This window comes from Oryzias latipes, chromosome 22 (genome assembly GCF_053564925.1).
Source record: "Oryzias latipes strain Hd-rR chromosome 22, Olatipes_Hd-rR_3.1".
Classification (NCBI taxonomy): Eukaryota; Metazoa; Chordata; class Actinopteri; order Beloniformes; family Adrianichthyidae; genus Oryzias; species Oryzias latipes.
Window position 1 is genome coordinate 18,867,721 of NC_136258.1, and position 16,436 is coordinate 18,884,156.

A 16,436-nucleotide genomic window follows, 5' to 3' on the forward strand; every position below is an offset into this window, starting at 1 on the left:
TTTTGCTTCAATAAAAAAAAACGTTTATTATCATTTTTATATTTTACTAGAAAATTGCCTTTATAGAGCCGGGAAATGTTGTGAATCAGATCTGGAAAATTGCACCACAGTATCCGACCACAGATGAGTAAATTGAGTGAACCCGACATGAAAAATTATAATAAAACAAAGCCTTTTTTTAAAAGAAATCATATCAGCTCAATAAAAAACAAAAAGCTGTCACATTTTCTAGACGAATACTTCTCTCATCTTTACTTAACATTTCAAACAAACATTTTTTGGTCTTTCGTAGGTTGTTTTTTTTTAACAATCTTTTCTAATTAAGTTAGACAGTAAAAAAGCTTTATTTCTGTGAGGTCCACTAAAGCATGTTTTCCTACATAATAGCAGAAATGATAAATGTATTCATAAAAAGGTTTTTTGGGGGTTTCTGCTCCAAAAAACAGAATTATCAGCATTTGGAGAATTTTATGTTTCATGTTTTAATCAGAAAAAAACCATACTTTCTAAAGTGTTAATCTGAAAGTCAACACTTTTGAGCTTTAATAGAAAATAAAGAGGTGCTTTATGGATATTTTGACATCAGATCTGAAAGTTTTTTTAAGTCTTTTTTTGTGTAAGTTGAACTTTTTTGAACTTTTCAGATTTTTCCCAGTTTTGTTGCAGATCAGATGTTTAAATCTATCCTCAGTTCAAATGAATGTTATGACAGCCTGAGGAGCTTCAGCAGTTTTCATGTTATTCATGTTTTAAGCAAAAAAAAAAAATCCGGCACCGTGAAAGTTGAGTTTGGGTCTGAGGGCATTTTTTAGAGAAGCTGAAAACACAGTCACATCTTTTCCAGAAAGCAAAGCTACAAACTGAATTCTATTTATAGGAATATTGTCGTGCTTCTACCGTATCCTTCACATCTTGCTGTTCCAACTTTAAGCACCTCCCAATCTCTACTGCTCACGCTCCGTTCTCCGTTCCTGTCCAGTTTGTTTCTTTGCCTCCTCGTGAATCACGCCGTCTCCTTTGCTGTCCCTGCTTTGCAGACGCTTTCCAAACGCTTCGCCCTGATTGGAGGAAGCTCTGCATACGTGTCGAACCCGAGCTGCGTGTGCGGCTGCGGCAGACGAAAGAGAAGCAAATGGTTCCTCAGCACCTGTCAAGGAGACGTGAAGAACAGCAGAAAAAAAAGTGAAATTAAGCATCTGATTCACTACTTGAAATGCACAAATGTGGACGTTAATAAAGTGACGTCAAATCAAGTCGCCTTAAATCTAAACATTTCAATGACAGCTCTAACGGATTTCATTAAATGTTTGACAAAAAGTTCCTGAACACCCATATTTCACAGAAAAGACATCAAACGAGCAGCCAAAGCTCATGTCAGACTTTATTTCTAACATCTGATCTTGAGTACAAACTGTCTGAACTGCTGTTTCTTTGCTGGATACCTCAAAAGAAACTCAACTGTTTTTACTTTTTTCTTCTTCTCTCCATCCAGAGGTGTCCAAAGAGTGTCAGAGGATTTGTTATCTTAACACGAGTGCTCTTCCTGTAACCATAACTGTGTATAAAGCTGTCCGCGCTCTGGATGTGTTGGTGAATCTAGGATATGATTCAAACTAGCTCCACATGTGGATTTATCTCAGTTGCCAGCACTTTTATTTTGTTTTTTTCTTCAAAAATGATGGTGGATTTTTTTTTGGGGGGGGGGGGGGGGGGGCGATACTGACGAGATGGGCCAAAAAAAAAGAGACAAGCGGCTGGCTGGCAGCGTGAACAAAACCCTGTCCGGGAGAACCGGAGCAGAAAAAGGGATTCCACATTCAATCCTTTTAAATTAAATTGTCATAACCTTTTACAATCTTTTTACAGGCGCTAAATATCTGTTTATAAACAACAAAATATGAAAACAATAACAAAGGAAACAATCGAAGAGCTGCAGATCATTAAAGTCAAAGCTAAACCTTTCCCAGAATAACAGGTCAGCTTTGTTAGTAATGTGCAGAGACTGTGAAAGGCCAGACAGCGCACAATCAACCTCTAGGGTGGACGAAACCTGAAAATAGAGAGACTGACTGCAGGAGAAACTAGAGGTGCGTGCCATCAACAGGGAAGTACCTCATCAGTAAGGTAGTAGATTTTTCTCAGAATACTGTGTCGAGCAGCTTCCACCTCCTGAAAGAGAACAAAGCGTCAGCGGCGTTTGTTAACGTCCAAGTAGAAAAAACTGGATTCCTCATTTCAGGATTCAAAACAGGGAAAACATTTAAAACCAAATGTGATTAATCATCATTCAGTGTATGTCAACGATGTTCAACATTTTCATGTCTGATACAAATAATGTTCATAGAGCTTAAAGACCCACTCTGATGAAAATGGTGTTTTTGTTGTTTTTAACTTGTTTTCTGTTGTTAGAGGACATATAGGCCTGAATCGCCATCCCATCCCTAAACCCATAGAGGTCAGTATGATGTCTGTCCACCTTTTGCAGCTATTACAGCTTCAAGTATTCTGGAAGGCTGCCCACTTTGGTGCACAGTCATGTTGGAAGTCCAGCGGCGGCGTGTTTTACACCAGTGTTTTTCAAGCCTGCAGAACTGCACAACATAGTGGAATGCTGGAACGCTGAGGAATGTGTACACGCTGTGGAATGTTAACCCCGCCCACATTGAGCCTGTCTTCTTCATTGGTTTTACAAGTTTCCATGTGCAATATTGCCACCTACCGGTTTTTAAGGAGTTTTTCTTTACCGTGAAGGGGGGGGGGGGGGGTCTAAGTGCAGGAATAACAGTTTAGTTTAGTCTGTTTTGTTAAAGTTTAGTATTTTCCAAATGCATTCTTTGTATTCATGATCCCCTTTTTATTGTTTTTCATTGCGCAAAATAAAAAAATATTTAATTGAATTAGAGAATTTATACAGTGATTCCTGTCTTCTTATGCCTTTTATAAATTTCCATGTGCATGTATTAGGGAGTTAATAAATTCTGTCTGGCCTCACAGACTCAAAAAAATAACTCAATGGATGAACTCAATTTAAATGTGGGCAGGATTTCCATCCAATAAATATGAGTAACCCCACCTCAAAGAAAATTCTTCCATGTAACGAAATATAATCGAGTTAGTCGAACTAAATTTTATCAAGAAAGGCAAAGGAAAAAGATCATGCAACAGAAGTCTAAAGTCAGATTCGAACTCAGAACCTCTGTATTATAAATCCGCTAACTAAGCCGCTGAGCTAACACACCGGTGTCAAAAGGAGGCCGCCGGTGTAAATAAATAGATTCTTTATTTCTATGAATGACGCTCTTCGTGTATCGTCTTACTGGGAGAAGCCGAGTTGAAACGATTTCATGCCACAGTTTCGTTTTTTACGTGGAAAATACGAACTAAAGTTTTAACTTTTGAAAAGTCGAAGGATTTGAAGGACTAATAGTCATACCAGGCATTACATTAGATGAAGGAGTTGAACATTTTAATAGTTCAATGGTTAAAATAGGTGAAAAATTGTAGCCGTGAGACGGCAAAAAGCATAAAGAGAAACAGGAAAACAGCATTCAACAGCATGCCCCTTACTTGAACTCAATTATTTTGGATTACTGGAGTTATAGGGGAAACTATTAATACATTTTCTGTTAGGTCAATTAAATGTAGATACAATCTTTTAAAATAAATGTTTTTAAATAAAACAAACAGAATTTTATTGTGTTACATGAAAGAGGGGCTTGAATCATTTTTTTGAGTGATACATAAAAAAAATTGCACCATTCAAATTTTCCTCCCCTCTGTTCTCTTTCTTCCTCATACAATTCACAATGACACAAAATGTGCTCCACTGATTTTTCCCCTTTCCTGCAATCACAACTGCTGTGACAAAGGTGAATCAAATGCACGGGCTCAGCGTGGGCGGGGTTAACATTCCACAGCAGACGGGCTCAATGTGGGCGGGGTTAACATTCCACAGCAGACGGGCTCAATGTGGGCGGGGTTAACATTCCACAGCAGACGGGCTCAATGTGGGCGGGGTTAACATTCCACAGCGTGTTCACATTCCTCTGCGTTCCAGCATTCCACTATGTTGACCCATTCTGCAGGCTGCAGCCAGGGCTTACTCATCTCACGTGGATTTTTGTGATAATTCTGGCAGAAAAAGCAGGAAGTTGCGGCTGTTTTTTTCTAAGAGATGAACCACCAGCTAAAGACGAGCTATGGCTGGTATTTTTGTTAGAACTGAGCGACTTTATCAGCAGAATTAAGAACAAGGAAGTGAAGACTTTAACCACTTCTGATTGGTCAGACTGATGACATGTGATTAAGTCTTCAAGAATGATTGGCGGAGACAGTTAAAGGGGCGGGACTTTTCCTTACACAGTTATAGCTGCAACTAAATCGCGGTACCATGATTCTTATCAAAATATCTTTAATAGAATTAAATAAACCAAAGAAAAAGTAATTTTAAGATCTTTTATATTCCTAACTCCTCAGTGTTTTATCAGGGCCTGTTTGGATGAACACAGAGCTGATATCCTGGAGATGGAAAATGTTTTTAGATCAGTTAATGAGGGCAATTTCTCCACGGCGCACTTGACCATCTCCCACGGCACACTGGTTGAAAAACACTGTTTTACACCACTGCATCGACGCTATGATGGGTGGCTTGGATGCAGCTGCTCGGTCATGGAAACCCTTTCCATGAAGCTCTCTGCGTTCTGTGCTTGGGCCAGTCATGAAGTCTGGAGCTCTGTAACAACTGACTGTGTGGGCGACCTCTTCACACTATGCGCTTCAGCATCCGCTGACCCCTCTCCGTCAGTTTACACGGTCTACCACTTGGTGGCCGAGTTGCTGTTGTTCCCAAACTCTTCCATTTTGTTATGATAGAGCTGACAGTTGACTGACGTAAGTAGGAGCAAGGAAATGTCACTACTGGATTTGTTGCACAGGTATGCTATGACAGTTCCATACTGGCCCATTCTGTCACAAATGTTTGTAAGAACTAGGGATGGCCCGTTTGACACGGACGCTCCGCTTCGTGAGGCAGATCGGTTCGTCACAATGTTTCAGGGTGTGTGTCAACTAGCGCAGATCACGTGGCTGATGGTGTATGAAGAGCCAAATGCATTGCTTGATCGAACCAGGGTTCAGATGTCACTTGTGTTTGAACAGTTGGGCGCGCTGTTCTCTATCAATACGAAATGAATCCTGAACGTTTCCCGACCAGTTCTATTGTTTCCCCTGTTCCCCCAGAGGTTCTGGGTTCAAGACCTGTGTTTTACAATGTTTTACTTTTTTTTTGACTTGCGTTTCTTTTCTTAATGTATGTGTGTTTGTCTGTGTTAGGCACTTCTCACAGAAAACGTCACACGTTGCGTTTTACGTTTTTTTTTTAATCATCATTAACAAGATTGTTTTGTTTTACGTGTTTTCATGATCATTTCCACATTGAAGTATTACAAGGTGCTTAGTTGAAGTATGTGTCGATATACGTCCAGACCGCCACCCGATGCCGCTGTTCTGTGTGCTTTCAAAGCCCTGAATGGTTGGGAATGGTGCGCAATTACATGAACCCTGTGAAAGCTTCAAGGGGCTTCTTTTCCCATCCCTAATAAAAACAGTCTGCATGCCCGAGTGCCTGATTTTATACACCTGTGGCCAGACCAAGTGACTAGGAAACCTGATTCTGATCATTTGGATGGGTGAGCGAATACTTTTGGTAATATAGTGTATATATTAAGGGTAAAATTGCATTTCTGAGTATTATTTACTCAAATTGTTGTGAATCACGAGCAGATTAAAAAAATGCCATTTGAAGAAGTTTAAGACGGAGAAAATTCGCTGAGCGGGCCATAATTTTTGGAAACAGGGAGAGGAAGGGGGGGCGGTGTTGTTCTGTCCCGTCCACAACTCAGATGTGAATTACTAATGAACTACTGCCACTCTACAGAAATTATGTCCTAGAAAACATTTTATTTTTTTGTATTTTTTGGGCTAAAAACGGCATAATCCTAATTGTAAAAGACCAAATTTAACAATAGATTAAAAGATGATCGGAGTGAGACTCTAGGCTCTCCCCAAAGATCAAACCTCTTCCACGGTGTTCATGTTAGGATAGAGAGGTGAAAGGAAAAGCCTGGAGCAAGATTAGCTGGATTTGAACTGCTTTGACATTTCAGACCAAGCCTCTTCCAACTGTAGGTGGTGGATATGAGCTAGTGAGCAAAAGAAAAAGAAAAAGAAGTCCCTCTCTGCTTGTCCAGTGGGAACACCACGGGCTAAATGCACATTCTTGAATTCGTGTCAAATGTCTGGTGTGTATGCAGCTTTCCATGTTTAGAAGTCTGACGTTTAATTTAAGAAAACATCAAACAAAGGAAAAACCCTGAAACCCAAAACATTTAGGAAGTAAACGGAAAGAAATTCTTCTTCTTTTCTAGCATTTTCTTTTTACTGAAACCATAAATAATGTAAGCTGTGGGGTACCTGTGCAGCAGCATCCTGAGAGAAGATGAAGGAATTCACATGAGACAAGGCGACCACATAGAGGACAGGACACCAGGAGAGCTTCAGGGATCCGGTCACTAAAGAGCGGAAGTAGAGACGAAGGAGAGGAAGCGAGTCTTCAGGCGGAGATGTAAATTGCTCGATCGGGATGGAAAGCTTCATTTGTCAAAGTAAAAAAACAGAGAAAAGTCTTCTGTTACAAACCAGATCATTCAAATATCTCATATGTGCATCAAAAATGAAGATAAAAACCTGTTCTAGCGTGACTCCCAGAGATCTCAACATCCCCACATGTTCTCCAAAAACAGCCAGCCTCAGGGAGGCGCTGTAGCGCCTCTGCAGGGGCAACAGAACCCAGCAGCCAAACAGCTGATCTCCAAAAGACACGGATTCATACTGCGCCAAAAGAGCGCTGTACAAGTCCTGGAAAGAGGCGAGGCCTGGCGGGGGCACGTCCAGGTCCAAAGAGTCCAGTCTAGAAGCCCTAAAAGGAAAAAGCATTTATTAGACCTCCTGATGTTTGTGTGAGCTCTGATCCATGTGGTTGAACTCTGACCTGGTCAGTAATCTAAACAAACCCCAGGTCAGTTTTTGAACGGGTCTCTCCAGGAACAAGTCGCTTGAACAGAGGAACACGCAGGACAGACGGGCCAGCTTGGCTACAGGAGGAACCACCTCCAGAGAGAGAAGCAAATCCAAACAACGAATGTCACTCGTCACATTGATTACATTGGTTATAAATGCTCACATGCAACATGACTGTTATTACTGCACATAAAATCTCCAAATTATGAATATTCATAAGATGGATATAGACGTATAGCATTACAGGCAAAGCAAACTGTTTACTCCATAATGTGATTTACAGCAGTGCGTTCTCCCTGAAATCATCATTTTGATGTGGCGCATTCCTGCCAGGTGACTGTGGTAAGCCGAGAACGCCATAAGGGGGCAGTATAGCACACAGCAGGATGAGTTGTCCCATCATCTTTTTTGAAACGTGTCTGTGTGCCTAGCTGGAGAGACGTAAACACTTGGAATTGTCAAGATATCAGAGAATTTAATCAAGGCAGCAGTGGATGCAGTTTTTCTTCCCTCCAGAGAAAAGCCTTTCAAAGTCAGGAGTCTGCTGAAAAATAATTCTTTTTGTGTTAAAGTGTTCAACACACACTTTAAGATCCACAAAGTTCTTTAAACTGATAGGTAACAGGATGTAGTTTCTACTAAACATTTTAGATTAAAAGTCAACCATCTCCGTTTCCCATCCACACCTGGTTTTCTGAACACTGACTGTCTGAGAGAACTGGACCGAGTGAGTGTAAACTCACCCTAATATAAATGGCTTACTTTGGGTTCAAGCTAAATGACGTCAATTCAGTGGCCATCTTCTTCCCAGACGACGTCAGCAAGGTGGGATTTGTCTGAGTCGGTCTGAGTCAACGTTTCTATGGCAACCACTCTCGCCAACCAGGAGTGAGCTTGTTGGAAGTCCACACCCCCATCACTTGGCAGTTATGGGGGTGTTTCACCCACAAAAACAAACAGCCAGACTTTTGCAAAGATGGATGTGCATATTGTGAAGCCTTATAAAGGCATTTTAGCTGATCACAGCTAGCTCTGCGGAGAATGTGGGGGGGGGGGGGTTAGCCTGGGGGCGGGGCGTACAGCGCAGAATCTTCCTGGAAAGCGCCGTTTTTCATTCATCTACCTCAGCTCCTGAGAACCCGCTCGTTTTTGTGGGTTGGGAGGGGCTGGTGCTCAGAGCGCAGGATTTTAGAAGAATAGTCAGAAATGTGTGCATGGATCAAAATACCACCTTTGGGGTTTCTTTTTGTGAGGAATGAACATTATGATAAACTTAAAATTTAAAAAAAACGGATTTTGCACGGCCCATTAAAACTGAATGACAGTGTGCTAAAACAAGGTGACAAATTTGACTAATGACTTTTCATATTTTCAATAAGAATTAAAAACCAGTAAATCTTGAGGGCAGATAATAAATGAGTGCATTCTTCGATTTTGTACCTTTAAGGACTCCTCCCTCCAAACCTCCAGCAGCAGTAGCCACTGCAAACAGTGGACAGCCGCCTGTAGAGCCCCCGCTGGAAGCTCCTCTACAGCCAGCCCCCCGCCGCCAGACACTCCTGTCTGCTCGTACAGTTTGATGAGGGGGAGGAACGGCCAGTCAGATGGCAGGGTGGGCCCCGTGACCTCCGGGAGGAGGTGGGAACTGATCCACGGGTTGCGTCCAAGCAGGGCTTTTCGGGACGCGATCACAGACGGTTCCAGATAGGCGAGATGAGTGAGGAAGCAGCCCCGTATAGACGGCAGCTGAACGCAGGCTTCTCTGAGGAGAGCGCCAACAGTCTGTAGAGATGGAGATGGGTGGAGTCTGACGTCGTCGTGAAGCTTTAGCTCCCCGAGCTCCACAGCCTCTGGACCTCCACTGTGTCCCTCTCTTAACAGAAAAACAAACAACAAAAACTTAGACTAACTATCAGACAATAAAGGTGTAATTATCCAGAGGAAATAGTTTTTCTTACGATATAAAGTCCTTGTTGAATATAACAGTAGACAGCAGTTCATGTGCCAAGTATTCACTGCCTGGTAATAACCAGGGAAGAAGCACCAGTGCCACCTGGTGATAAAGTGAGGCCTGTTTCGCCACCTCTACATCGACAGGAACCTGAGAAATGTTTAAAAAAGAAAAGGAAACGGAAGAAAAATGAAACAATGCAGCTCTTTCAAAATGACAAATATCTACCCCACAACTCAAAGTAGATCCACACCCACCAGCCTGTGAGCCATCCGCAGCAGCAGGTACAGGAGGAGGTGTTCGTGACGAAGGAGCCAAGCCCTGGACACAGACAGAGTGGGCGTGGACTTACTGCAGGCCTGCAGGTAACCAATCACAGGCTCTGACAGGAGGAAGCTCGAGAACTAGAAAGAAGGAAAGAAATTCAGGCATTTAAGGATTAAAGAAAAGCACTCCAAATAGGCCTTAATAGAAAACTTTAGGGACAGATGAAAAAATTCATATAAAATGTAACCATTTACAAAAAAAGAACAACTTTTTACTACTTTTTATGAGACTGTCATCCAAAGTACAACAAACAAAAACTGTCATAGACTGCTCTATTCTTACCAAGAAATAAATTATTTAACAAATAGTAAAAAAGGATTTCCCTTTGCTTACATAATGGATAACTCCCTTTAAAAAAAGAAAGAAAACTGGAATTCATTTTTTATTCATTTTACTTGTTTTCATTTATTCATAAAATATGAAAAATATTAGATTTTTGTATTACTTAAAAAATATTTAATAAAATGATTTATTTAAAAGCAGTGCTAAAGTTTTAAGAATTCTACAACTAATGTCCTCTCAACCCCAACACCTCAGATATGAGAGGTTTTTGTTATTCACCACCAGAGGGCAACACCTTTGTAACAATTTCACTACATGTTTTGAATGTAATGCCACATTAATGGGTTATAATAATGTGTTAAACTCCACCTTGCTGCTGAGACCTCTATGGATCCCTGTGATTGTTTCCAAGAGGGATCCCAATCCGATCACAAGAGCAAAAGGGGAGCTGGGAACAACAAGCCCAGAACGTTCCTTCCATCCTGCGCAGGCTAAACCTGGAAGATTCGAGGTCGTCTCTGGACCCGGATGGTGGGACTGAACGTTGCAAACCAAAGAAGAGGATCTAAACAAGATGAAAATGAAAATAAACAGCCTTAAAATGTACATTTTGAGAGAAAAGAGCAGCAGAGTTATCAGAAGTACCTCAGGTTGTTCATCAGACCTTGCACAACACTGTGACACAGAAGTGGAAGAAGAACATCGGAGGTCAGAAGCTCCAGCTCCTGAAGAGTCTCCACTGGTTTGAAAAAGGTCTGTTGTATATGCATTAAAAGAAAAATATAAAATTATTTGTTTGTTTTTACTTCAAACTTGAAATACCTCGATTGCTCTGCAGATAGAAGACAGAACGGAGTACCTGTCTGGAGAGCTGTTGGTAGTACGCTTGGAGATAGACCAGATAAGCTGGTATCAGGGTCAAGCTGCTATCTGCCTGAACTGGACTATCAAGGCTTTTGACAAGACCCTTCAGATGCCCCAACAGGGATGCCTGCAAGCCCGAGACGTGACCCCAGGAAACAGGAGGCGGAGGAGGGCACTCCTCCCCCTGAGCGCTGCGATGAACACAGACAAAGCCTCATGTAGACGAAGGCTTCAAACCAGAACAGAGTCATCATCCTGCAGGTACCTGAGGACGCCAGCCTGCAACTCCTGATGGCAGCCGGCTGCGTGTGTGACCTGTGTGAGCAGAGAAAGCAAAGCCGAGAGCCGCTGCAGCTGCAGAGGCTGGAGAGCGTGTGAGGGCGGCGCTAAGCGATGCCCAGACTGGAGTGACTTCAGTAAAGCAGAGTACAAGTCTCTTCAAGAAAAAACAAATGTGAAATCACAGGTGATTTAACAGAACATTAACCACAAAACTACTTTTAAGGTGTTTTCTTTGGTATACAGTGTAACCTTCAGTGCTTCACCTACATGTATAGTTGGCATGCCTGTCCATAACCGGCTGCCACCGCCCAGAACCTGTAGGCCTCAGTGGTGACCCTGAGAGCCTCGGACGGTTCCAGCAGCAGCTCGCTGGGCTCAGCGCCCAGCAGACGCGACAAACGCTCCTTCACACCCAGAGAGTTCAACTAGGAAACAGAGTTAAAAACTCTTTGAGAAATACAAAAGTGAATGTGGCAGCAACAAATAGTCCGTTATGTCATTCGAATATTTGGAATAACCTTTCGACCCATCGATTGGCCTCGCCGTCACACATTTGTCTAGACTTCTGATAAGCTGCTAATCAAACAGCAAACATCGATCCAGGAAATTTTAGCCAAAAATTCAACCAGTGTGACTCAGAGATAAATACCTGGGTCCTGAACAGTGCAGGGGAGGTTTTACACATTCCTTGCAAGATAATCATGTGTAAATTAAATACGTGTAAAAACAGATAAGTACACAATAATCACTGTTAAATTCATTCACATCTAAGTTTTCTAAAGTTCATCCCACTGTTGGTCTTCCACATCCAAATGGTCCAAAGGGAACATTATTAGAACATTCTAGCACACCGTGTGGCCACATGTCTTTGTTAAAATCAATGACTTGATCATTTTTTCCTGCCGTCACGTGTGTGCTGTCTACTGTGATGCACTTGGTCGTTTTTATGTTATAGTTAAACAGTGATGAAAGTCAGGTAAGGAAAAAATCCCTGAACTTTTCTTTGAGCGATATGGCGGGCACAGAGCGAAATTTTGGAAAAATACGTGGTCTTAGATGCATTCTGGTGCATTCTGGCAGCTAGTTATTCACTTCTTTATCAAGAAACTAAGACTAATTGGAGCATCATGATTTGTCATTCAAACCCCTAGTTTGACTCTCCATTAAGGACTTGCTGGTCCCAAAAAAGAATTTGGAAAATTGCTCAAAGTAACACAATCCTACAATCTATGCTTTTCCTTAAAGCTGCAAAACATACAATTGCTAAAATATAGTAACATCAAAGCCCCAAATGGCAAAAAGAACACCAGTAACTATGATATTCTATGAAAATACCTCAGTTATTTATACATTATTTCTGCTTTAGAAATGACTGATGTACAACATCCACTTGCACTGTTTTCTCAAACTATAATTACATCAAAATATGGGATCTGCTTTAAACTATAATTCTATAACATAATACATCAATTCTTTAACACCAATACTAAGTAATCTGGGAAATATCAAAACAAACATAAAAAATAAACTAAATATTGTAAACATTATTTTTTAAGGGAGTGCGGGTCCAAACCATCAAATACTTATAATTAATGTTAACTATACTGAACTAAATCATGGTAATTAGGAAATACAAATAAATTAGATAAAGAAATGTATTCAAAATAAAAACTGAAACTCAAAACTAAAGTTGAAATTATTTCAAAATGTGGTTTTGAGATTATTTTACACAAAGAAGTATTTGACCTACACTACCTTAAAAATCTTTTTTTTCCAGCCAAGACCACTTCAATTTGTTTTTTATCGTCTTCTCACAACTGAGGTCGTGACCAGGCTCAATAATGACGATGCCTGCCATTATTTTAACACAAATTTGATCGCAAACTCTTCAGATGTGTTTGTGAAAGTTTAGCGTGGGTCCGCCAGTTTTGGTCTCTAGGGAAGCAAGTCACGCTGACCACGTGGTGCAGACAGAGCCAATCAGACCCATCGACGCATCCGAAAGCAACTAAAACGTCCCGTCATTGGTCAATTAGGCCCGGAAGACGAGAGATGGCCACGACCATAGAGGAAGCGATCTGCGGAGAAATATAGAAAATAAAGCTAAAATTAGCTGATTTCAGACCATTTTTTAATCCGGAAAGCGATTTGTCCGTAGAGATCAGGTCTTTATTTCCCGGAAAGTACGTTCGGTTTGCTCAAAAACCCGGATTTCCGGGAATTCCCGGAAGACTTTCATCACTGTTAAATAAACCTAACGTTTAATTAATTTATCTCATTTTGTATATATTCAATAAGGATTTAGGTCTTTTCGATCTGCTTCAGACAGATCGATCTGGTTGGATTGTAGGAAAAGAAATCGTTGAATCAATGAAACGTTACACCCCTCATAAGCACAGGTTTGAATAGCAAGGCAACCAAATCATAGTGATAACACACAGCTCTGTGAGCAGAGCGTAAACTCACTTTCCAAAAAAAACTTTATAGCCAATCTCAGCTCTCCGTTTGTGTTCCTCTGCTTCTGCAGCAGACTCTGCCTTGAAGTTTATTCCTGTGGTAGGTCATTTCTAGAGTTGTCCCAGGGAACTGTGAGCTTTATGAAATGTACAGACTACAAAATTCTCATCTCGTCTTGTTTGTGCAGGCAATATTCTAAAAAACTATAAGCTGGCTTCCCAAATCCAACTCTCACATATCGGTTTTTCATCTAGAATAGTTTACCCAACAGCCTGCTAGTGTGCTGCACTTATCTCTTTGATGAACAAACGTCTGCTTTTTTCCCATATTGCTGCATTTTTTTCTATTTACAATCTGTGAGAATATGTGGAGGTGAAGTTTTCCCTGAACACAATAAACATGATGGATCTCTACCTGCCTGCATCTCCCATTTCGTTTCTTTCTCTTCCTCGTGTCATCAGAGAAACTGCTTTTGCACATGTTGCACCTTCCTCTTGAGCTTTGATTTATTAACAACCAGCCTTCTGCTATCAGCCACAGCTGCTCTGCAACTGCTGAGACAGACTGAAACCAAAGCCGCCACATTCATGCAGCACCTGTGCATCAATGCTGCCTGAAGCTGTAGCTCCGCCTCCTTTGGGCTTCCACTTCCTTCCTGCAGAAACTTTAGGGACCTTTGTAATCTTCACTTTGAAAGTTCAGAATTGTATATAATTTTAAGTATAGACTTAATCCAATATAACCATATAGGAGATTTAATTCTATTTGACATGAAAACTGAAAAACAAATGAGAACATGAAGTTTCCTGTCTGATATTTTGTACTTTACTTTAAATGAAGCTTTAACTGTGCAAATTTGACTAAAGTGCCACTTCCCCTCATCTCTGGACTCCACCTGCACCAGAACCAAAAAATGGATGAATTTCACGTAAATAATTCATCTTAAAAAGCAAAAACCTCTTGAAAAACATATTTTAGTTAATATGTTTGAGCAGCCAACTTGTTTATGACCTTATCATACTATTGTTCACAAATATAAAAAGCCATGAGTAAAGTTCTTTATCTAAGATCCGAAAATGCTTCAGCTGGATTAAAAGTTGCCCAAAGCATGACTAAAATAAAAACAATTTAAATAATCAACTATCATTTTTAAAGGCAACTGGAGTAAGAAACTTTAAAATAAATGTAAAAACTTGTCAGAGGAGAAAATCTGTGGTAGAACAAAGAAAAAAAACATAAATAGATATTTATGGTTTATTAATATTAAATATTTGATGCAGCATAAACCCTTTTAAAGAACGTTCTGTTCCTAGAGTTAATTAAATTATATCTGTAGTGATTGTTGTTATAAATGTTATGAATAAATGTGTATGTTTCCCAGAGGCCCGGGTAAGGGGGAGTTGGAACAAAGTTCTGATCCAGACTAGCTTCTTAAATCACATCTTTAATGTGATTTTTCAGAAAAAAGGAAAACAAATCTACAGTAACTGACTTCCTGAGCATAATACAAGTCCAAGTTCTTCCATTGATGGCACAGGTATATATTCAAGATTTGGTGCCATAAGTCTTTAGTGTGTCAGTTTAAACTCGATCCACCTGTTCTGGCCTCAATAGAAACTAAACTTTCACCTCCACCAGATTATGCATTTATCCAACTCTTCCAGAGTGAGTCTTTAATCATTGTGTCATCGTTGTGTCATTATAAAGAAAATTAATCTTAAATGTATTTTTCTGAGTTTTTTTTTAATCAAATCAACAGCAACAAAGGGCGAGCTTACTCAATGCCAACAGTCCCACCCACAACTCAGAGGGCAATTTCCAATGAACTATTGCCGCTCTGCAGAAACTTTGTCCTAGAAAACAACACAGGATTTTAGATTTAGCCTAAAAACGGCATAAACATCACTAAAAGACCACTGGGAAAAAGCATATTAAAGCATATTAATATGCTTTAATATTAAAAGATTGAGACTTAAAAGAAATGAAGGAACACTTATGGTAATAATCTAAACTGATGGTTGTCTGCTGGTATTTTTTTATTTAACCTCTGCTTTTTGTCTGTCATTATTTTACTATATTATATATTTTTATTTTGCACTACTTTACTTTGTAATTGTTTTAACCCTTTAACTGCTTTTTTAATGTTTGTTTGACTGCAATCATATTAAGGCGCCACATAAATTAAAGTGATTTGATTTCAAATGCATCTCAAAGCAGCTAAAATGACAGTTTTTTCCAGTATTAAAAATAATTACCAGTCTGGCACAGTTATGTCTGCCAGATGTAGCCAAGACCCTCAAGAGCTTCATGGCGCTGGGCACAGGAACTCCATATATGGACTGAGGGTTGGGTGAGGAAGATGCCGACCAGGAAGTGGGGAGAAACTCTGACGTTACCGTCTCCATCAGACGAGGACAGTTCAACACCTGAGGAGGAGATGAAGGGCTGGAGTGATCCAGTGAGTTTGTGAGCTGCTCCTTTCACTCTTCTTACCTCAGTGGCAGATGACAGCGAGTGTCGGGCCACACGGGTCAGGATCTGCAGGACGTCCTGAGCCACCCGAGGGGACGGCCGCATCACCTCAAGAATGTAGCGCAGCCTGGGGAGCAGCTTCATCTTTAATAAGCCCTAAAACATAAAAGAAGTCAGCCGTCTGGACTCAAAGGAAGCAGAAGAAAGAGCAGGAGAAGTGGTTTGTTCACCTTGACGACATCCTGCTGGGTAACATCAAAATCACTCTTCTGTTCCTCCTTTTCTTTGGCCGTCTGCTTCATGCATCCATCCACCCCTTCATAATCCTCCTCCTCATCATCTTGGGAAGAGGGCAGCAGAGGGAAGGAGGCCAAACCCAGGTACCAGGAGAAAGTAGAATCCATGCACTCCTGAAACATTTTTCCAAATTAAACTTTTTTGGGGGGGTTTAGAATTCACAAAAAAAGAAAAAAAAATGAGGAGAATCTCAGGAAAATCTAACCTCATCTTCAGAAGACACGAGAAGGGCTTTAAGCGCGTGCACAGCTGCAGACATCACTCCCTCCACGCCATCGTCCAGGGCAAAGCGGAGCAGGAAGAGCACGCCGGCGTCCAGCAGAGTGGAGGTCACGGTGCCTCTAAGGGCAGATGCGTACTCTCCAGCACGCGCCTGAAGGACAAAGACATAACTACAACGAAAATACTCCCTAAGGATGAAGATGAC

General features: G+C 40.9%; 1 protein-coding gene across 5 annotated transcripts in view; it reads right to left on the reverse strand.

Annotated features, from left to right (window-relative positions):
• rpap1 (RNA polymerase II associated protein 1) overlaps positions 1–16,436 on the reverse strand; it is a 20,503-nt gene continuing 4,067 nt past the window's right edge. For 3 of the 5 annotated variants that reach the window (XM_078940329.1, XM_078940330.1, XM_023951252.2), the window contains 17 exons: positions 16,215–16,382; positions 15,943–16,122; positions 15,734–15,868; positions 15,496–15,666; positions 11,051–11,208; positions 10,767–10,937; positions 10,497–10,692; positions 10,283–10,392; positions 10,007–10,202; positions 9,286–9,432; positions 9,036–9,178; positions 8,518–8,950; positions 7,049–7,167; positions 6,745–6,976; positions 6,472–6,648; positions 2,113–2,169; positions 1–1,147 (listed from right to left, as the gene is read on the reverse strand). In XM_078940329.1, coding sequence (XP_078796455.1) covers positions 1,004–1,147; positions 2,113–2,169; positions 6,472–6,648; positions 6,745–6,976; positions 7,049–7,167; positions 8,518–8,950; positions 9,036–9,178; positions 9,286–9,432; positions 10,007–10,202; positions 10,283–10,392; positions 10,497–10,692; positions 10,767–10,937; positions 11,051–11,208; positions 15,496–15,666; positions 15,734–15,868; positions 15,943–16,122; positions 16,215–16,382 — 2,937 coding nt within the window. In that variant the 3' untranslated portion in view covers positions 1–1,003. Of the gene's footprint in view, positions 1,148–2,112; positions 2,170–6,471; positions 6,649–6,744; positions 6,977–7,047; positions 7,168–7,321; positions 7,509–8,517; positions 8,951–9,035; positions 9,179–9,285; positions 9,433–10,006; positions 10,203–10,282; positions 10,393–10,496; positions 10,693–10,766; positions 10,938–11,050; positions 11,209–15,495; positions 15,667–15,733; positions 15,869–15,942; positions 16,123–16,214; positions 16,383–16,436 lie in introns of those variants that run through there. The other 2 variants (XM_078940331.1, XR_013653041.1) reach the window with 2 other exon arrangements.